General features: G+C 41.2%; 2 protein-coding genes and 1 pseudogene across 2 annotated transcripts in view; 1 reads left to right on the forward strand and 2 right to left on the reverse strand.

Moving 5' to 3' along the window:
• LOC129681674 (60S ribosomal protein L23a-like) overlaps positions 1 to 6,443 on the reverse strand; it is a 7,834-nt pseudogene extending 1,391 nt beyond the window's left edge.
• Positions 1 to 23,257, reverse strand: part of Papss2 (3'-phosphoadenosine 5'-phosphosulfate synthase 2) — a 119,231-nt gene that overhangs the window by 11,853 nt on the left and 84,121 nt on the right. The window lies entirely within an intron of this gene.
• Atad1 (ATPase family AAA domain containing 1) overlaps positions 14,512 to 23,257 on the forward strand; it is a 37,717-nt gene continuing 28,971 nt past the window's right edge. The window contains exons 1-2 of the mRNA XM_055613827.1: positions 14,512 to 14,587; positions 19,258 to 19,432. Coding sequence (XP_055469802.1) covers positions 19,271 to 19,432 — 162 coding nt within the window. The 5' untranslated portion in view covers positions 14,512 to 14,587; positions 19,258 to 19,270. The remainder of the gene's footprint in view (positions 14,588 to 19,257; positions 19,433 to 23,257) is intronic.

Below are 23,257 nucleotides of genomic sequence, written 5' to 3' on the forward strand. Positions count from 1 at the left end.
GGCTTGTCTGTGAGGTATTGTTTTGATTGTCCATTGATGTAGGAGAGTCCACGATTATGAGAATTGAGCAAATGGGCTTTCATCCACATGAAGGGAGCTTGGGCTGTTTGAGAAAGGCAGCTGAACATTAGCCTGGAACCAAGCTGAGAAGCGTGCTCCTCCAGGGTCTCTGCCTCAGGCTCCTGCCTTGAGCCTGCCCTGGCTTCCCTTGATGATGGACTGTAAGCAGAAATAAACCCTTTCCTCCCCAGGCTGCTCTTGGTCATGGTATTTGTCACAGCAACAGAAAGCAAACTAGGACAGGCATGTACTATTTGGTAAGACAATTATAATTGCTTTCATTTCCTTATCTGAGACTGAAGTATTACTTAGTGCATAGGGTTATGAGAATTAAGCGGGTTAATATATATAAAGCATTTACTCTGGTGGCTGGCTCATAGCCAATGCTAGATAAGTATTCTGTCAATCATATTACTACTTTACAGGCCCCCATCTAACATTATAACTGATTAAATGCCCAATTTATCTTCATACATTGAGGAACTTTTTATTAAGTTTATCAATAACTTTAATAAGGCTTTACTTGAAAAGTCCTGCATTTCCATCCTGTCTCAAAATTGTGACAGGGACACCATGCAGGCCAAGTTTTTGCTCTATCTCTGGTGAAGAACAGAAACATGCTCTAATTGACAGCAAATCCAATAACCATGAAACCACTGAGTGCTTACAAAAGGAAGCTAGCTGGAGCCTAGATCATGTTTCTAAATCCCTAGTATTCACACTGGTCACTCGGTCATTAAGTATATACTACATTCTGGATCCAGAACCTAGCTGTACAGACTTTGTGTAGTTTCTCTAGTAAAACTGAGAACAGTGAATAAAGTTCTAGGGAGAAAGACTTAGATTCTGTAAAAAGAACCCATACGGAAGCATCCTCTGAACGTGCATGGTCTGCTAGGGAAGTAAGTGAATTCCGCATCACCAAGAACGTCTAGTGTTCATGGCTGCTTGCTGGATACTCTGATCACAATAGTTTCCTAAGGCTTATTGTGTGTGTTCCAGTTCCTTTGCAAACATTACCCTCAACCTATCACAAAGCCGACAACATAGATTTTATACTTGCATTTTATAGATGACAGAAAAACGGTGTAAAGAGGTACAATAAATTACTCCAAATGTGAAGTTAGTATTTGGGAAAGCTATGGTTTGATCTGTGTCCTCTGATGGCATAGAACATGTATGCGCGCAGGTGCACATCTTTGTCAGGGGACTGAGCACTGAACTTGGGACCTCAAGCATGCTAAGCACCTGTGCTACGGCTAAGCTATATCCTCAGCTGGGTAGCACACATTCTTACTGTAATTCTACACTAACTTTGGATGAAAATTCAACATTAATATTTCTTTCAACCCTGAGAACTGAGGATTTAAAATTATCTTCCTATAGACACAATCACGTCTCCCCCAATCATTTCTCTGACCCTAGAATGGGTATCTTTCTCAAGGGGAAAGCTGGCCTGCGCCAGCTTTTCTTTCCTCTTTTGAATTTGCCATCTGGACTAGGCTGACCTCAACATCCCAGAGATCTGCCTGCCTCTGCTTCCTGGACGCTGGGACTAATCCCTGTGTCACCCCAGCAGAGTCTGCTCTGCCACAGGCTTTACATGTTACCTGCTGACATTCTTAGCTTTGGTGAAAGTTGGTGGTCTATTAAATTAATGGAGTCCAGAGACTTTAGAAGATAGTTCAAAGGAAGGGAGGTCAGATACAAAGGTGGACAACAAATGGCTACAAACGGGAATAAATGTAGTCTATGATAATTTGGCTCAAAATCTGCAGCATTCCAACCCTCCACAATAATAAAATTATCATCATGGAATCTTTAGCAAGGTGTGGCTTTTTTTTTTTTTTTTGGTAAGATCAGTTTACAGAAATAATACTATAATGTTATTATAGTATTATGATATAATAAAATCTATATAATTTTAAAAAACCTTTTTATTGATTCTTTGTGAGCTTCCCATCATGCACCCCAGTGTGGCTCATCTTGCTGTCCCCTCATATTTGCCCTTTGCCCTTGCAACCTCCCTTCAAAATAAAAACACATGAGAGCACGCGTGAAGGTGCACACACACATACACCAACAATAACTACAAAAAAAAGCATAAAACCCATCTCATTGTGGAGCTATATGATCTGTAGCAATCAGTTGGTGTATTAAATATTGTATAGGGCAGCATTAATCTCCATTCTGCATACTTCAGGTTATTCATTTCAAGGGAAACTGTACTTATTTCTTATCTACCCAACATGGCAGAAACAGAGCTTGGGATGTTTAAATGGAGTTTCATAGGAGCTGGGCATGGTGGAGTGCTCACCTTGAATGCACAAGGGGGGCGGGGGTCGTGAGTGTGAGTCCAAACTAAAGTACTGTAATTGTACTGCATGCTTTTAGATTACAGTCAACGAAGCTGACTGACCTATTTATTTTCGAGAGCCCCAAGCCTGGGGCCGGAACAAAGGTGGGCCAGAGACCAACAACCTAGACAGAATTCTGAAGCAGCTGTTGGCCGGCTAAGACTCGCTAGCATCTTTTCAGCTCTTCACAAAGCACCTCCGGGAAGACAACACTTGAGTCAGCCTCTTAGCCTCCTTTACCCACCATCCATCCCCTTTTCTGGGTCCTCCTGAACCGCCGAGCTCGGCGGAGGAGGGGGGTTGTGCCGTAAAGAAAAGGGTGTGAGCGTGCCTCTGCCGCTGGGTAGGTATTTAAACTTAACAAGCAGCGGGCAGGAAGGTAGAAAGGTTTGTGAAACTCTATCAGGTTGCACTATTTTGAAGTAGAATGGGGCTTTCAGCTCTGCCAATTTCTTGTAGTTGGTTTCCTGCAGCTCTGTAACTCAAGTCGCGGGCTTTGCTTTTTGTCTTTCTTCCCGCGTCCCTCTGTTTTATTCCCCTGATCCAGAAGCAATGACAATAGGAGGGGGGAGGGGCGGGGGTTTTAGGCTTGGCTTGCTCGTGCGTGGCTGCCGGTTCCCTGTGGCGAAAAGAGAACACCCCAGCAGGGCTTTCAACGCCTAAAATTAGTCAACTTTGTCTTTGGTTTTGCCTGTGGAAGAAATACATTCATCTCCGAATCAGCCTCTGTCTGTCTGTCTGTCTGTCTGTCCCTATCTCCCCAGGAAAGCATCTTAAATTTGAAAGCGTCTCCATCAGAGGGTAAAGTGCTTGGCACGCAAACATGAGGCCCTGAGTTCAGATCCCTCGACCGTAAAGTAGGGCCCATGGGCAGAGGAGGTCAGCACCCGCAACCCCAGTGCTGGAAGTGAAGACCAACTCTGGAGCTCAGCTCACTGGCCGGCCACGCCAGCCAGTCAGTGAAATCTGGCCTCACCGAAAAGACCCGGTCTCAGAAAATAAGGTTAAGAGTGAGTGAGGACACCCCGTCTTGCCCGCTACCCTCCGCACTCGTGCAAACACGTGTGTGAACGTTACTGTAGATGCACGTGCCATATGCACAAACTAATATTTTGGTAAATGTTTTGCCCTTCAGTGAACTAAATCTTACGTGAATAACACTGATTTTAACAGTGAAGGTGAAATGAAGGCTGTGGTTTGCAGAAAAAATATGACCGCGCAAAGCCTCCCCTTCTAATACACCATCTGGTTTAGCATCGGACTCTCATCTGCTAAACTAATTTCTCTTCTTCCTTCTTTCCCTCTTTCCTTCCTTCTCTCTTCCTTTATTTCCTTCCTTCCCTTTTTTTCTTCTTTCTTCATTTCTTTTCTTTCTTTCCTTCCTTCCTTCCTTCCATCCTTCCTTCTTCCTTCCTTTCCTTTCTTTCTCTCTCTTTTTCTTTCTTTCTCTCTCTGTCTCTTTCTTTCTTTCTTTTGTACAAAAAAGTATGTAACTTTTCCCTAGGCAAATAGTAAACCTCGATCAGAGACAAACCTCAGCTTAAAAAAAATAGTACGACGGGGCTGGAGAGATGGCTCAGTGGTGAACAGTACTGTCTGCTCTTGCAGAGGTTCTGAGTTCAGTTTGCGGCCGCATGGAGGCTCACAGCCGTCCAAATGTGATCTAATGCCCTCTTCTGGCAGGCAGGTGTATGTGCAGATAAAACACTTGCACGTACAGACAAATAAGTAAATATTTAAAAATAGTAAGTCAACAACTTCATGAAGACGACAATCTTATATTTGTGCCTTTAGAACTCTGTGACAGCAAGGGCTATATAGCCTATAGAGAGCCAGCACTGACAATGGTCTGAGAAAGAGCCACAGTTGTTGTCACGGGTTGATCAACTTTTCAATTAACTTTAGGGTTTGTTTGAGTCAAGTCTCTCTCTGTATCCCAAACTAGCCTAGAATTCACTATGTAGCCCCGACTGGCAACAAACTTCTGAAAATCCTCCTGCTTCAGCCCCTTGAGTTACAGTTCTGTGCTCCCACATCCCAAATTAATATTTTTAACTTAACTGAGGCTCATAGAGATCAAATAGGTTTTTATAAGTATTATCAATAGTATATGGCCTACTGATCAGTAAGACTAAGGAAAAGGGGAAGATTAAAATTGAAAAATGACAAAGAGGTTCCAAGAAAGAAGTGTGGTCTCTTAACAAATCAGACATTAATGTTGCAGATAGGATGCCAGAGTTGGTATGTGTAAGGGGTCCTGTCCTTTGTAAAGTCAAAAGAGATGTGTACGAATTACTCTCCTTATAAAGTTTGGGAATCTAGGAATATTACCTTCATCACATAATGAAAATACCATCTGTGATGTGACAGCAGCATGGATTCTGGTCACCTGCTAAATGCCAGGCATTGACTTGACATTTCATGTATGCATTGCATCATTTAATTCTCAGCACAAATCCATGGCATGTAAACCATATTGTTCCCAACTTAGCTGCAGGGAACCAAGGCCTTCGAACGTAAGTCCAAAGTCACCCTGATGCAAGTTCAAACCCAGGGCTATAAATATTATGTTCTTAAATTCTGTAGCTATCAAGACTGGCCCTGACATGACTATTTTCTTTTCTTTTCTTTTTTTTTTGACTATTTTCTAATAAAGTTACCATGAGCAGGTCTATCCTGACAAATCAACAATAATATTATGATCAGTAAAACAATCCACCCCACATGTCTTATCTCTGGACTATTGTCCTTCCTTCCCTCTTGCTCCATCATAGATTAAGTCCGAAGAAATGGGACCTGAGAAGCCCAATTAGATATGCCAAATTTGGAAACAAAACAAAACAACGAAACATTTTGAAAACCCCTCTATGTCCTAGGCACCTTCTCTTTTAGTGTTCACACCTGGAAAAAATGAGTGTAGAATCCACATACAGTTCTGTGAACTGAGTCCTACACTAACAGTGAGCACACTGGATTGTAGATGTGAGCAGCAAAGATGCAGATTGAGAGAACAAATCTAATAACACAAAGACTTCTTGTCCATTGAAATTTGTTTCACATGTGCCTTCCAGGTTACAAGTTATACTGCTAATAGAGAAAAGAACATGTTTGGGTGCAGATGGAGGTTAGGATTTTTGTAAGCTTGATTTTTTAAAGGCTTGATTTTAACCAGTACATGTTATTTTCCAAAGCTTCCAAGGGCATTTTCCTAGAATCAGGTAAATGAGAGCAAGCAAGTGACCTACTTACAGCCAAAGCTGCTCCAGGTTATAAAAGATGGGAAGTCAAGTGTATCCTGGAACCCCAGCATCTGGCCTTGTTTTATGCCTCATCGATCAATCTGTTGTTACAGGAGAAAACATTTCAACTGGGGTTTCTTCATTTTGGCTGAAGAATCCCCTCCTTTGTTATTTCTATCCAAGTCTTCTCACCTCCTCCCTATTTACAAAACCCATGTGGAAGGGCATTTAAGAAGGTCTCAATAGGATCCTAGGGAGTTTACTCCTTTGTCTATGCCTTGAAACTCACTAATGAGGCTGTTAGACAGCTTGATACTGTTTTTTTTTTTTTTTTTTTTTTTTTTTTTTTTTTTTTTTTTTTGGTAATCAGTTCTGATGCTTTACATGGATAATACCATTAGAACAGTATAGCTTGAGTAATATATAAAAATATGAACAAAATGTTGTAGGTCTAAAATAAGTACTTACGTTTTTAAAAAGTGGTTTTGGGTAGCAGGTGCTGTGAAAAATAAACAGTATTGATTGAAAAAAAAAGTCATGCAGAAATGTCAGGTGATTGTGGGCTAATACTCTTCTAGTAAAGCAAGGATATTACATAATTCATTTTATATACTTTTAAAATTATGTACGTTTTAAAACACAAAAGCAGGGAAAGTGGATTTAGAACAACATGCTTTCTTTGCTGTGATCTTTTAACTCTATGCTTTTCATAGAATGGAACTATCAATTCACCTTTCTCGTTCTTCCAATCTTTTGAGAGTGCAGTTTTCCAATATGTTTGCCTGGATTGCATCTTCTCATTCCTACTAAAGAGAAACCATTTAGTTTTTTGTCGGTTCCCCCTCTCCCTACCCCCACAGCACTCTCTGGTTTCAAGGTCAGCTTCATATTCTTCCTCTATTTTAATTATCTGCCTATACTACTTAATTTTCCTGGTCAAAATAATTAAGATGATTCTTTTCTACATTATAATGGTTTTATAAGAACCATGGTTATCAAGTAATGATTATAGTGACATAATTACTGCTATACGATTTTATTTGTTGACGCTCTAGTCTTCCTAAATCACTTCAGTGAATTTTGTGAGCAATGAATTAAACTCAGGTTTGGCATGTTTGTTCCTGTAAAGATTTCTGGATGACTTTCCTTTCAAAGGGATTCTACTTCAAATTTTATCATGAAACTATGGAAAGGAGGTTTTGGTTTGGTGGCTTAATGTCCTTCCCTCCATCACACTGGTCCCCAGTGTGTGTGTGTGTGTGTGTGTGTGTGTGTGTGTGTGTGTATGTGTATTGAGATTAAACTGTAGTATAGGTTGGCTTCAAAGCCTTCAGATTCATGGTGACCTTCATGTCTCAGACTCTCAAGCTGATGGTATTACAGGCTGAGCTGCCACATCCAATTTCATTGAATTTCTTTATCTTAGTTGGATTAGTGACAGATTGGCCTTTTTGACTCTATTGGTAGAGTTTTTTTTTTTTTTTTCCCTCGAAATACAACTGAAGTTTTTATTCTCCAGGGTATACTTTTTCGAACTATGGTTTAAAGTCATCCGAGAATCATCTCACGTGCTTGTCTGTTTGATTGCTTACGGACTGATTTATGCAGAAATCTTTCTTACAGTTCTGGAGGCTGAGAGCAAGCATTAGGAGCTGGCGGAGTCTGACAGACTTTTCCTGTCAGATGTCTTCTCAGTGTATCTTCCCATGAGAGAGATCTCAGATGTTTAGTAAAAATGCAAGTTCCTGAGCCAAAGTTTGGAACTGTTGGAGTGGAGCCCCTAAGGCTGAAGGCCAAAAATTCAAATTTAGCCAGGGAACTCTAAAATCTGAGAACACCTCACCTAAGAATTCTCTCCTCCAACCGGGCATCCAGTGCAGCAAGCTAATCTCTCCTACCCACTAACAACAAAGACAATCAAAACCCCAGAGAAACTGCTAGCACTCAGCAAGAACTGCAACAACTCTGTCAATGACATTGGTTTGGAGAAGGAAAAAAAAAAAAAAAAAACCAAACAAACAAACCAAAACCCTGCAATGACTAGATTAATTGTATGGTTCTTTAAAAGAGGGAGGCCTGGGGAGACATTTCATTTGGTAAAGTGTCTGCCACACAACCATGAGGACCAGAATTTGGATTCCCATGTAAAGAGCCAGGCACAGGCTACCCACCCACAGCCTATAGGTCCTCGAAGAGCCATACCCCACCTTCCTGCCCCACCAGGGCCTACGCCTGCTATACCGTGTTCTAGCAGGGTGAGCCTGTGTGGCCTTCTGTGTAGACTAGACTGGATTCCAACTTACAAAGACTGCCTCTATCTCATGAGTACTGGGATTAAAGGTGTGTCCCACCATTACCTGGCTGCCTTTCCTTTTCAGCATTTGGGAGGCAGAAGCAGGCAGATTTCTGAGTTTGAGGACAGCGCAAGGCTACACAGAAAAACCCTGTCTCAAACCAAAACCAAAATTTAAAAAAAAAAAAAATTAAAAATTCTCCCTAAAAGAGAATAAATGAGCTGGGCTGTGGCGTCACACACCTTTAATCCCAGCATTCAGGAGGTAGAGGAAAGCAGATCTCTTGTGAGTTCAAGGCCAGCCTGGTCTACACAGCAAATTCAGAATTTAAGGATAAAATAGAAGAAATAAACCAAACAAGCACAGAATATGAAAAATTAAAGCAAAAACCAACCAACCAACCAACCAACCAACCAAACAAACAAACAAACAAACAAACAGAAAAGGAACATGCAGGATACCATGAAAGGACCAAATCTGGGGCTGAAGAGATGGCTCAGCAGTTAAGAGCACTGGCTGCTCTTCCAGAAGTTCTGAGTTCAAATCCTGGCACCCACATGGTGGTTCACAGCATCTAGAACTGCAGTACCATGGGATCTGATGCCGACTTCTGGTGTGCAGGTGTACATGCAGATAAAACAACCATACACATAAAATACACAAATAAATATTTTTTTAAAAAAAGAAACGGTCAAATCTTCAAATCACAGGACTACATGATAGAGAAGAATCTCAGGCCAGTGGCACGAGGAGATCGTTATCAAGATCACAAAAGACAATTTCCAGGAGCCAAGGAAAGACACGCCTGTCCAGATAATAGAAGCACACAAGACACCACAAACATAAGACCAGAAAAGAAAATCCATATGGAATATTATAGCTGAAACATTAAGTATACAAAACAAAATAAAAAAGTGTGTTGAACGCTGCAAGGAAAAAAGCAAATGTCACTTGTAAAGGAAAATCCAATAACAGAGAGCAGCTGACTTCTTAGAAACTGTAAAGGCCAGAAGAGCCTGGAACAATGCACCCTAGGTTCTAAAACACCACAACTACCAACTTAGACTACTATACCATAGTTGAAGTAGTAAGAAAAACTTTCCATGAGCCGAACAGGCTAAACAAATTTATATCCAGAGACCAACACTAAATAAAACCCTAAAGAAATACTTGGGACTGAAGAGAGGAATAAGCATAACCAAGAGAAGGTAGAAAGAAAAAAAAAATGAAGTTATAGTTATGGAACACAAAGAATCACTTAGAATACAGCTGACATCAACAAAAACAAAACCACAATGACTGCAACCAGCGAACATTTCAATAATAACTGTAAATATTAATGACGTCAGTTATTCAATCAAAAGACAGGCTGAATGAGTGGGTCAAAAACTATTATCTACAAGAAACTCAGCTTTAAAGATAGGCATGGCTAACTGGGATGGGTTAGTGGGGGGGGGCTCCCCTTTTCTGAGGGGTAGAAGAGAGGGGATAGGGGGAGGGGAGAGGGAGGGTAGGACCTGGAGGGAGGGGGATGTAAAATGAGTAACTAAATGAATAAATTGAAAGGAAACAAAAAAAGATAAGTAACACTTTAAAATGAAAGGACGGGGAAAGTACTCCAATCAAATGGGACCAGAAAGCAAACAGGAATTTCTTTCTTCTTTCCTTCTTTTTTTTTTTTGAGACAGGGTTTCTCTGTGTAGCCTTGGCTGTACTAGCGCTGGCTTTGTAGACCAGGCTGGCCTTGTACACACACATATCCACGTGCATCTGCCTCCTGATGCTGCCATTAAGGGCATGTGCCTCCAGGCCTGGCTGCAAGCAGGAGTTTCTATCCTAATATATAGTAAAACAAACGTTTTATTAACAAGTTGTAGAGAGGATGTGAGGAGAGGGGAACCCTCATTTACTACTAATGACACTGCAAACTGGTGCAGCCACTCTGGAAATAAATGTGGAGAACCCTCAAAAGGCTAAAAAAACATATGACCCATTTATACCACTTCTTGGCATATGCCCAAAGGACTTGACTTTCTATCTCACAGATATTTGCTCTGCTGTGTTCATCACATAAGCTAGGGCATAGAAACAACCGAAATGTCCTTCAGCTGAAGAATGGATAATGAAAATGTAGCACATACACACTATGGAATACTATTAATACTAAAATAACAATACTGTAAGAAAAATGAATTCTGCAGGTAAATGAATAGAACTAGAAAAGTTCATATTGAGTAAAGTAATCCTGACCCAGACAAATGTCTGATGTTCCTTTCATCGGTGGCTCCTAACTACAATCTTCAGATGTGAATATACAATCTGAAGTAAGTGCAGAAGCCATCGAAAAAGGACATAGGAGGGGGTTGGCTTTTAATTAAGGAGGAGGTCAATACAGGAGGAGAGGGAATGAGGAAAATAAAATAACAATATGGATGTCTGAAAAAGCCATAAAAATCATCCTATTTTTTAAGCTAAAATTATGTTTAATATACATAACCCATAGACAGACTCACACACACACAATATATATAGTTTAAATAAAAATTTTCCAACTGGGCTGACAATGCTTCACTAAAACCCATAGCACATCCAAGAAAAAAACCTAATAGTAGGCCAAAAAAAAAAAAAAAAAAAGCCAAAACATTACAGGTGTTTCTGTTATCCTTGGTTACCTCCTAGAGGTTGAAAGTTAAGTCCCTATTGCTGAAGACACCAAGCAACCCAGACACTCAGAGGCTCTAAGCTGCAACTGAACTGAAAGCCTCCTCCCCTGAGGACTAGCTTTCTTGACATCAGAAGGTGTTATGCAAACTTCCAAGGGAGAAGCCAGGCAGTGGTGGCACACACCTTCAATCCCCTACCTCAAAAAACAAGGGGGGGAAAGTAATAGAAGACACCCATTACCAACCTCTGGCACTCACATATAATGCACATAAGTGCACACGTGCCTGCATACACACACATATACACACATACAAAAAAAATGAAACGAGAGGAAAGCCTAGAATCTTGTAAAAAAAACTGTTATAAATTAATATTACATATAATGTATTGCTTATTGCACATATATTGTGGACCAAATTGTATTTTGTATTGGCATGGATTATATAGAGATATCCTGAGATGAAAAGTTATGTACCCCTCTATTCCATCCTGCAAGAATCTAGTGATTCCTTCTGGGAAGAAACGTCTGATTTCTAGAAGCCAGTAATTTGATGTCCTTTAAAAAATTATTATTCTCTCATATATTACATCCTGGTCACAGCTTCCCCTCCCTCCACTCCTCCCACTTCACCCTCCCCAGGTCCACTCCTCTGTTTCCCTTTCGAAAAGAGCAGAACTTTCAGGGATTGTAACCAAACATGGCTTAACAAGTTACAATAATACTAGGCACATCCCCACATATCAAGGCTGGGTGAGGCAAAAAGAAGGGTTCTAAGAGCAGGTGAAAGAGTCAGAGACACCCCCACTCCTGCTGTTAGGAGTCCTACAAAAACACCAAGCTACACAACCATAACATACATGCAGAGGACCTAGCTCAGACTCATGCTGGGTCTGTTATTTGTCACTTCAATCTCTGAGTCCTTATGAGCCCTGCTTAGTTGATTCTGTGGGCCATGTTCTTTGTGGTATCCTCAACCTCTCTGTCTCCTATAACCCCCCTTCCTCCCAATCTGCTTTTTCAGAGGTTCCCCAAGCTCTACTTAGAGTTTATCTGTGGGTCTCTGTATCTGCTTCCATCAGTTGCTGGATAAAGCCTCTCTGGTGATAATTGGGCTAGCCACTGATCTATGAGTATAGCAGAATATCATTAGGAATCATTTCATTGCTTTTTTTTGGGGGGGAGGGGAGTGAAAGCCGTGTTTGGTTCTAAATCTCCGGGTTATCCAGCCTCTTGACCCTGGCCATCCAGGCAGTGTCAGGATGGGCTCCCTCCTGTGGTGGAATGGGCCCCAAGTTGGCCACTCCACATGTTCTGCACCACCAATACCGCAGCTTATGTTTCAGGTGGGACAAGTTGTCGGTGGAAGGTTTTGTGGCTGGGTTGGTGTGGTGTCACAGTACCACTACTGAAAGCCTTTCCTGGTTACAGAAGATGGCTGGTTTAGTCTCTGTATCCCCATTGCAAGGAGTCTTCGCTAGGGTCATCCTCATAGATTCTAGGACGTTTCCACTAGGTTCCCATATTGCCCCCTCCCAATGTCCCCAAATTCCAGTTATCTCTACTGGGATTCTCTTCCTCCATCCCTCCTGGCCTGTCTGATCTTTCCTGTTCTCAGCTGAACCTTCATATCCACTTATAAGTGAGTACATACCATGATCGTCCTTCTGGGTCTGGGTTATCTCACTCAGGATAATGTTTTTCTAGCTCCATCCATTTGCCTGTTTGCCTGCAAATTTCCTTTTGTCGTCTTTTTTTTTTTTTTTTTTTTTTAAACAGCTGAGTAATGCTGCATTTGTGTAAATGTACTACATTTCCTTTCTTCATGTTTCTGTTGAGGGCATTTAGTTTGTTTCCAGTTTCTGGCTCATAATGAAGAAAGTGGCTATGGACAGAGTTGAACAACTGCCCTTGTGGTAGGATGGAGTGTCCTTTGGGCAGTAATTTGATGTTTTAAGGCCCAGGTGTAGCACATTTTCTCAGGATTTGCTAAATGAAAACACAAGGTCCTGCACAGATAGGCAAACCACTGGAAATAAGCAGCAACAGTTTTTGGATCACATATATTGTTTTACGAGCCCCCTATCTCCCCATGCTTAGACCTGGAGCATTATCTCACATATCTAATTAATAAATCCTCTATCTTTGCCTTTGTCTTTTGTTGTTGTTGCATAGTCAAGGATCCAACTTGATCTGAGAGGAGGTACCGGTGATAGCGATGTTTAGTATTGTCAACTTGACAAGCTCTAGAATCACCCATGACAATGCCATTGGGCTTACTTGTGAGGGACTGTCTTGACTAGTTTAACGATAGACTCACCCTAAGCATGGGGGGTACAGACATTGGTCCAAAATATAAGGAAGTCCCAGGGAGCTGCACTTTGTTGTTCTCGTTTTGCTTTGTTTATGGAGACAGGGTTTTTCTGTGTAGCCTTGGCTGTTCTGGACTCTGCTTTGTAGCTCAGGCTGGCCTTGAACTCAGAGAGATCCACCTGCGTCTGCCTTCCCAGCCCGGGGATTTAAGGCATGTGCCACCACCGACCAGCCCAGGGATTTGTTTTTAGTGTGCTTGCCTTTTCTTGTGCTGGTGAGTTCGATTGTTTCTGCCACAGCCACTGTCGATATTGCTGCCTCTGGCAGCCCTCAGTGAGATCAGAATCTAGTTTGTTCCTGTGGACTAAAGACTTGTAGCGGCTTTCCAGGAATCTTTAAAGCTTTTGTCGTCTGGTTGGACTGCTTAAGCATCCAGCCTCCAGGATTGCACAGCTACCAGGACAGCGGTTGTCGGACCACTCAAGAATGTACTGTGTAAAACAATCTAAAAAAAAAATCAAAAAACAAAAAACAAAAAATCCCCAGCCTTTTCTTAATATCTATTCTGTTCCTCCAGAGAACTAACACAGTCCTTTAACAAGGAACGTCTCTGCTGGGCTGTATTCCCCCCTCCCCTCCAACATCCTTTGCTGATGTAACAAACTGTCTGTAGATGGAGGGAGGAGGCTGTGTGTTGCTATGTGGCCTTGGGTACAAAGCAATCTTAATTCCTTAGCCTCCTCAAAGCTAGAAAAACAGGCATGGGGCACTACGCCAGCTTGGCTGAAGAATTCCTTAGCATTTTAAATGATAATCCTGATAACAGCAACACAAACTGCCTGCTGCAGTAATATTAAGAGGACTTAGGAAGCCTGTCTTATTCCTTCATAGTCGCACTGCTCTTATCTGAAATGATGTTCCTTTCACTTAAGGGCAGTGTCTACTTATCTTGTTCCTTGGTAGTGTAAGTATTCAGAAGGGGTTGGCTTTCAGATACGGGTCCCCGGGACCTTGGTGTCAAGTACTTCACTTCACAAGAGGAAGAGGTAGATTTAAAAAAAAAAAAAAAAAAAGTCATCAACATGCAAAACCTGTTACCAGATGCCCTATTCTGATCCAACTGCCAGACTTCCCTTGTCTGCCTGGCTGCTCAAGCGTTCAGCGGACTCTCAGGCACTACCTCCAGGTGTCATCAGACAGAGATGGGGGAGGAGGGTGAGCTCACCCTAGAAACCGAAAGGCAGATGGTGAGGCCATGCGCGTCTGCGCAGCAGCATGAGGACTTGCAGCGGGCGGTGCAAGTTTTATCAAACCGGGGAACCATTTCTTTGCCTCCTGTAAAAGGCTTCTCTGTCAGGGTTGCGTTCAGCTTCAGAGCAGCACAGCTACTTCATACGTCAAGCGTCTTCCCCAGTTCAGTTTCTGACTCTGAAGCTGAACTCAGAGCCTTCGGGAAGCCCCATGTGCAGCCTGTCTCCCTTTCTGAACTTAGGGTGCCCGGCACTGGGGTCGCCACGCCTCCCGCTGGGACAGCCGCGCTCGGCTGCGCATGCTCCGTGCGGGGGAGGCGGGGCTCCGGCCGGAAGCGTTCTCTCCCAGGCGGCATTTCTTTCCTGTGCGAGGCCGGGCTAAGGTTCCCATCCTCTCTGGTCCTGCCTCTGGGTGAGTAGCAGGTTCCCGCGGGGCCGGGCCAGGTGCGTCCCCCGCCTCTCCGGGGTCCCCCAGGGCCTGGCGCTCACCTGGGGAGCTCAGCCCGACAGTCACCTGCCCCACGCCGCTCACGCTTGAGCGCCGCCCCGGCACCGCCGGATCCAGCGGATTAACCTCCAAGGGCGTCCCGGGCCCTCGCCTTGGCGTCGGGCCCGGCGCGAGCCCTCAGGTCGGGAGACTTCGGGCTCTCGCAAGGACGTCTCTTGTAGGCGGCCCGGTCATTGGATGATTTGGGGGCGCTCTGGGCGACCTGAGGACCAGGCTTGTAGGAAGGTGGCTGGAAGGAGCCCGTCCTGCTCCTCCCTCTTTGTGCAGAGGCGGAGATATTTCTTCAGGGCTGGCCGTGTCTTCACAGAAGATGCTGGTGTTAATAATGTCCTGTCCTCTACGCGAAGCCTGGCAGGCATTCATTGCGTTTGTAGGGCCTTGATAGGCACAGAATTGGGACTTTGAGCCGAGAGACGTACAAGACTGCAATGCCTTAGGAAGGAAATACTGCAGTATAAACGCTAGTAAGTTGCTCAGAGATACGGTCGACACGGAAGCTATACCTTAAAGTGAAACGATTTAAAAATATGTCTAAAGATAATTCTGAATTAACACTGGTTTTGTGGTGTTTTTTAGTTGTGTACAGCAATGTGTATATTTTGTTAAAATTAGTGTTTATGCAAAATTGAAATACTTTTACGCACTTCTGTAGTGGTAAGGACTGACCTTAATTTGCAAATATATCAATGCTTTGTGAATGACAGACAGTTGTCTGTTTCACCTATGGAGACTGTATAAAGTATTTCCATTCATTGGCTACAAAGCAGGACGTTTCAGTTTCGTTTTTGGATTTTGAAGTCACTTCAGATACACGTTTAGTAGTCTTTGTTGTTTGCTTTTAGAGACAGGATTTCTCAGTGTAGTTTTGGCTGTCCTAGAACGCAACTCTCAAGATCAGGCTGGCCTCAGGACTTGAAAATCTGCCTGCCCCTGCCTCCCGGGTATTGGATTAAAGTCATGGGCCCTCACTGACTGGCAGCTTTTTGAGTGCTTTATATATTCTGGATATTAATCCTCTGTCAGATGTGTAGCTGGCAGATATCCTCCCATTCTCAAATTTTAGCTGCTGCCACCACCACCCGCCCCAGGCTAGACATGCATTAGTCATAAATCTGTTAATATCGGAATAGGAAGTTATATAAACAAGGAGGTTTTTGGACAGGATTAAAAATTGTTACTGTCACCAGGTGTGGTGGCCCATGCCTTAAAGGGGAGGCAGACGCAGGTGGATCTCTGTGTGTTAGTTCAAGGCCAGCCTGATTTCCAGAGTTCCAGGACAGCCAGGGCAACTTGAGAAATCCTGTCTTGAAGAACCAAAACAAACAAACCAACAAACAGATAAATAGTTACTGGCTTGATGACTTTATGGAAATGTGCTTTCGGAACAGCCCAGAGCCTTGATTTATCATTGCTATTCAGTGACTACCCAGTAGATGGCAATTTCAACGTGCCAGCTTAATTTTTTTTTTTTTTTTTTTTTTTTTTTTTGAGGCAGGGATGGTTTTTGTAGTTTAGGTTAATCTTGAACCCTGTGTAGCCCAGGTTAGCCTTGAACCTTCAGTCTTCATTATAGTCTTCTGAGTGCTGAGATTCACAGGCTTGTGCCACTGTACTCAGCTCTTCACTGAAACTTTTAAATAACAAAAGCTTTATTGGAATATCATTACTTTTCCCATATCAAGCTAACAGCTGTTATCCCACCTATTGTATTATTATCAACTGTGTTTGCAGCTTTATTGGGATAAAGACAAAGAAAGTAAAATTGTCAGGTCCTTTGAGGAGTTGACTGTCATGTCCTCTGTTTTTTGAAATCCATGCTAATGGATGATACTATGGATACTAATCCATACTGTTATTTGTTACATGAGGCAATTATAATTTGGTGGCTAAATTAGTTCCATTTTTTTTCTTTAGTAATTAACTGGACTGTATTTTTCAGTAATTGTATATTAGATATTATATATCAAATATAGTAAACACTTTTTTGTAGATGTTCTGTAAGTTCATATTGAATGAGTTATTTATCATCCTAGACCAAGGTTTTTTTTTTTTTTAATCTAAAATGAGAGCTTTCAGTTACTTGTTTAAATAATTGTGATTTCAGTGGCACCTAGTATTGGATGACTGAAAGAATTCATAGTTTTTTCTTTTTTCACAACTATAAACAAATGGTGAAGCTAGTCCAGAGGAGCCTTTGAACTTAGCAGTAGTAAGAAAAGTAACTATTTTAGAACTAGAAGAAACATGGATATTAGTCTTTGCAATACCCACTCAGCACCTACCACTGTGCAAGCAGTCTGGATTCTGATTTATTTATTCTACATGAGTTTATATGTATTTTTTTTCTTTTCCACCCCTTCCTCCAGTGTTTATTAAGGCTTAATGACATTGTTGGACACTGATAGCCTAGCTCCTAAAATGTAAAGGTATTTGTGAAGGTATTGCCTTTGACACTGGAGTGAATTCCTGCTGTAAACCTCTTTGCTGGAGTTGCTCAAGGATGTAACATATTTAAAAGTCAAATCACCTTCCTTCACCCTGTTCTTGAGTTGTTTCCTTTTGTTTGTAATAGAATTTTCCTATGTAACCTATTGTTTGTTGAGACAGGGTCTCATTGTAGCCCAATTCGACCTAAAGCTAACTTACAAACTCAGAGCAGTCTATCTTAGCCTCCCAAGAACAGGGATTACATGTGCAAGCCCCAACATTCAGATCCTCCTTTTGTTTTCATCTCTCATCTAGTCAGTCCATTACCAACTCTTGTTTTCCCTTCCCCCTTTGGACGGGTGGTTTTCAACCTTCCTAATGCTGCAACGCTTTAGTACAGTTTCTCATGTTGTGGTGACCCCCAACCATAAAACTGTTTCATTGCTACTTTCTAACAGTTATTTTGCTACCATTATGAATTGTAATGTAAATATCTGATATGCAGGATGTCTGTTATATGATCCCCTAAAGGGTTACATCCCACAGGTTGAGAACCACTGCTTTCAGACCTTTTCCTCTCATTGTTCCCTTTGTGCTTTCATGCTTGACATTTATGCATGTATATATTTTTAAGTTTAGGTTTTTGAGATAAGATGCAACATTTGTCTTTCTGATGTAATGATTGCCAGTTTTCATTAATTTTTCTGAAAATGTGATAATTGATTGCTCATTAAAATTCCATGTGTACCACTTTCTATCCATTCATCTGTTGATGGACATTTAGGCTAGTTCTGTGTCCTGGCTGCTGTGAATAGTTTAGCAAAGGGCATGGTTGTGTAAATTTTTCTGGGATGCTGACTTACAGTTCTTTGGGTGTGTGATATAGTTCATCTCCATACCGATTTTTGTAGTGGCTACAGCAGCTTTCATACCTACTAGTATTGTATAAATATGATGCCTGCTTCCTCACATTATCACTAGCATTGGTTTATTTTATTGATGTCAGCCATTCTGATTGGGGTTAGATGAAATATCAAGACAGGGTTTTAAAATTTTATTTTTATTTTATGTACATTGGTGTTTTGCCTGCATGTATGTCGGTATAATAAAGGTATTGGATCCCCTGGAATAGGAGTGACAGACAGTTACGAGCTGCCTTGTAGGCTCTGGGAATTGAACCCAGGTCCTCTGGAAGAACAGCCAGTGCTCTTAACTGCTGAACCATCTCTCCAGCTCCCTCAAGACAGTTTTAATTTGCATTTCCTTGGTGACTAAACATGTTGAACACTTTCAAATGTTGTCTATTTGTATTCATTTTTTTGAGAACTGTATTCAACTCATTAGACTGTTTATTATTTTGTGATTGAGTCTTTGTGTGTGTGTTTTTTAAAAGTTTTTAAATGCTTTATAGAGTCTAGTTATTAGTCACTTGTCAGATACATAGTTTGCAATTTTTCGCAGGAATACTGTAACCCAGCTCCCCTCCCCACAAGTTGAGGACCAAACTCAGGGTCTTGCACTTGCTAAGCTAAATCCTGACTCCTTCAGTACTGTAATTTTCTTGGTTCAAATGTTTTGAAAGTTCTCTTGCTTCATATTTATTTTGTTGTTGCAAGCAGAGGATGGTTCAAAAACTTTAATGTCACTTATCAATTAAGAAAGTGCATACTTAAACTTTAGCAGGTTTTGAAAAACTTTGAACATTAAGTATGGGAGACATGAGTCAACTTGTAGTTTGATTTTCACTAAAAAAAAAAAAACCTACTTGGCATTTGTTACATAGAAGAAATTTGTACCTTAGTATTAGGCATTTTCTTGTTAGCCTCCTTTTTTCTGCAGTTAGATTAACATTAAAATCATTGTTTTCTAGGTTCTTTGAAACATATTTAAAAGCTAAGAGTACCACCATATGGTACTATACATAAATATTCGTCCTGTAACTAAACATGTATCTCATCTTCAGTTTCTGAGGGAAGCCTTTAATGTCTTTGCTTACCTAACATGTGGTTCTCCTTCAGATGAGACACTCCTTAAGCAACAGGCAGTGTTTTTGACCAGACTCTTCTTTTACTTAGTTCAACCTACTTTCTTCCCCAATTTAACAAATATTGTTATTTCCTAGTGACTTTTCTCTTTGTTTTTTTAAGGTTAACAATCAAGATGGTACATGCTGAAGCCTTTTCTCGTCCATTGAGTCGGAATGAAGTTGTTGGTTTAATTTTCCGCTTAACAATATTTGGTGCAGTAACATACTTCACTATCAAATGGATGGTAGATGCAATTGACCCAACCAGAAAGCAGAAAGTAGAAGCTCAGAAACAGGTATGATTGCAGGATATGAAGATCATGTTTCCTATGCTAGCAAATATTTTTTACCCAAGCTAAGATTATAAATAATAAAACTCATGAAAATTCATTGGTACATTGTTTCAGTATCAATCCTTTTCCTTTTTTTAATCTGTAAACAAACATCAAAAGAAAAATAATGAATGAAAATATAAGTTGTTTTTCTTGTTTTTGTCTGTATTGCTTTTTCTCCCCTCCCATTGAAAGTCATTTTCCCCCCACATTGTATATACTGATTACAGTTTTCCCTCTACTTTTCCCTGTTCCTCCCTCCCTCCATCCCCTCCCATCTGGATCCACTCCCTCTCTGTCTCAGTAGAAAACAAACAGGCTTCTAAGAGATAATAATAAAGTGAAATATAATACTACAAAACAAAAACTAACACATTGAAATTGGACGAAATAAATGAACAGAGCCCCAAAGAGCCCAAGAGAAGACACAGGAATCATAATTATACTTTTCACATACTCAGGAATCCCACAAAAACACTAAACTGGAAGTCATAATAATATATATGCAGAGGACCTGGTGCAGACCTGTGCAGGCCCTGTGCTTGTTGCCTCAGTCCCTGAGTTCCTATGAGCAGGAATCATGTTGATTTAGAGAGTCAACCTGTGGGTCATGAACTCTTTGAGGGATTGATTGAACCTTTCACAGGGGTTGAATATCAGATATTTACATTACGATTCATAACAGTAGCAAAATTACAGTTTTGAAGTAGCAACGAAGTTTTATGGTTGGGGTCATCACAACATGAGGAACTATATTAAAGGGTCACAGCCTTAGGAAGGTTGAGAATCGCAGATTTAGAGGGCTCTTTTCTGGTGTTTTCTGTCACCTCTGGATCTTACACACTTTCTGTCTCCCCTTCTATAGGGTTCCCACTTAAGGCTGAGTGTTCCAAGGTCTCACTCTCTGCATAATGTCTGGCTGTAGGTCTCAGTATTTGTTACCATCTGCAGGAGAAAGCTTCTTTGATGAAGGCTGAGCAAGGCACTTATCTATGAGTAAAGCAGACTGTTTTAGGAGTCATTTTATCACTGCTGTTTTTTTTAAAGAACAGTAGTATTTGGTTTTACCCTAGGTCCCTGGGCTATGTAGTTCCAAGCTCTTGGTCATCCAAGACCCAAGGAGTGTGGGGTATGGGCTCTGTCTTTTGGAGTGGGCCATAAGTCAAATCAGATACTGGTTGATTACTCCCACAGGCTTTGTGCTACTGTTACCCTATCATGCAGGCAGGATATCTTTGTGGAGCAGAGGGTTTGTCTGGGTTGGTGTTTACATTCTTCATTTGGTAGTGTGCAGAGTGCTTTCCTGTTCCAAAGACACTAGAATGTAGAGTTGAAGGCTCAGTGTAGATACCAGCCTGACTTCTCCATGTGCTGGTGTTGTCAGTTTATAGAAAACAACCTATAGTCCTGACAATAGCCTGGGCTGTTCAGATATTTCCATGGGACCCTTTGGCCAACAACTCCATTAGATGTATCCCAGTCCCCGTATTGAAAGCTTCGTTTGTGACAGGAGATGTTTAGGTGGTGCTCTGTCTCCCCTATTATTTGGTGATTTCTTTTAGATCACATTTATATATGTATATATATTAGTAAGTTTCTACTGTAGTAGGTTTCCATACTATCTTTCAAATGGCCCTTAATTCTAGTTGTCTCTCCCTGAATTCCCTCCCTCCTTCCTCTCCTCTTGATTCCCCCATCCACCCATAACTTTGTTCTATTTCCCCTCCTTAGGGAGATCTATCTCTCCCCACAGTCCCTTATTCTACACCTAACCTCTGTGGTTCTATGGATTGTAACTTAGGTATCATTGACTTAACAGGTAATATCAACATATAAGTGAACATACACCATATTGTTTTTCTGTGTCTGGAATACCTCACTCAGGATGTGTTTTTTTGTTGTTGTTTTTTTTTTTTTTTCTTTTCCTAGTTCCATTCATTTGTCTGCAGATTTTGTAATTTTTTTTTAACAGCTGAGTAATACTCCATTGTGTAAATGTACTACATTTTCTTTCTCCATTCTTCTGCTGAAGGAGATCTAAGTTGTTTCCAATTTCTGTTTATTATGAGTAGAGCATCAATGAACATGGTTGAGCAAGTATGTTTGTGGTAGGATAAAACGTCCATTGGGTATGTGCCCAAGGGTGGCATAGCTGGATCTTGAGGTAGATTGATTTCCCCCTTCCTTAGAAACTGCCACACTGATTTCCTTAAGTGTCTGTACAAGTTTGCATTCCCACGAGCAATAGATGAGTATTCCTTTTACTCCATGTCCTGGCCAGTCTGAGCTGTCACTTGTTTTATTGATCTTAATAGTTTGGATTTGCATTTTTTAATAGCTAAGGGTTGTTGAGCATTTAAGTGTTTCTCAGCCATTTGAGTTTCCTCTTTTGAGAATTCTCTGTTTAGATCTGTACCCCAATTTTTAAACTGGGTTGTTTTCTTAATACTAGTTTTTTGGGTTCTTTATATGTTTTGGGTGTTAGTCCTTTATTGGGTGTAGTTGGTAAAAATCTTCCCATTCTGTAGGTTACCACTTACCAGAATAACAGTGTCCTTTGCTATGCAGAAGCTTTTCAGTTTTGTGAGGTCCCATTTCATTAATTGTTGATCTCAGTACCTGTGCTGATTGTGTTTCATTCAGGAAGTTGTCTCCGGTTTCCCACTTTTTTCCCCCCCACTCAAGTTCAGTGTACCTGATTTTGTGTTGAAGTCTTTGATCTGTTTGGAGTTGAGTTTTGTTCAGGGTAATAAGCATGGATTTGTTTGCATTCTTCTACATGAAGATGTCCATTGTGACCAGCATCATTTGTTTAAGATGTTGTCTTTCTTTCCCATTGTGTATTTCTGGCTTATTTATAAAAAAAAATCAGGTGTCCACAGGTGTGTGGATTTATGTCTGGGTTTTCAATTTGATTCCATTGATAAATGTACCTATTTTTGTGCCATTTCCATGCTATTTTTATTACTATTCCTCTGTAGATATTCTAGGATGAAACTGAAATTGGGGATAGTGGTATCTTCAGCAGTTCTTTTATTTTTCGGGATAGTTCTAACTATGGTGGGTTTTTGTGTTTCCATATAAAGCAGAAATTTGACTTTTTAAGATCTGTGGAGAATTGTGTTAGAATTTTGATGGGGTTTGCATTGAAATGCAGATTGCTTTTTGTAGGATGGTCACTTTTACTATATTAAGGAATGAACATGTGAGTTTTTACTTTTACTACATTAAGTGCATGAACATGTGAGTTCTGTCTTCTGATAGCTTCTTCAGTTTCTTAAAGTTTTTATCATCCAAGTTTTTCTCTTGTTTGGTTAGAGTTATCTCATGTTGAAAATATAGTTTTGTTTTCATTTTTAAGAATATCTTTTGTGGTGGATGAAGGGAGGGATCTGCTTGGGAAGGGGAACAGGGATTGATTGGGGAGGCTAGGCCGAAAAAAACTGGAATCAGTAGGGAGTTATCTCTGGGACAAGCTAGAAATCTAGGCCAGTGGAAACTTCCAGGAATTGATGAGTGTTACCCTAGCCAAGACTCCTAGCAAGAGGGAATATGGAATGTGAAACGACTGTAACCAGGCAAGACTTCCAGTGGTGGGGTGGGTACACCAGCCCAGCCACAAAACCTTCGACCCACAATTTCTCCTGCCTATAAGAGGTGCAGGGATAGAGAGGGAGCAGAAAGTGAGGGGATGGCCAACCAATGAGCCTTGAGTCTCATGCCATGAGAACGAGCCCACCCCAGCACTATTAATAATATTCTGCTATACTTGCAGACAGGAGGCTAGCA

The sequence above is a fragment of the Psammomys obesus genome, unplaced genomic scaffold (assembly GCF_907164565.1).
Source record: "Psammomys obesus unplaced genomic scaffold, mPsaObe1.curated_primary_1811, whole genome shotgun sequence".
Taxonomy (NCBI): domain Eukaryota; kingdom Metazoa; phylum Chordata; class Mammalia; order Rodentia; family Muridae; genus Psammomys; species Psammomys obesus.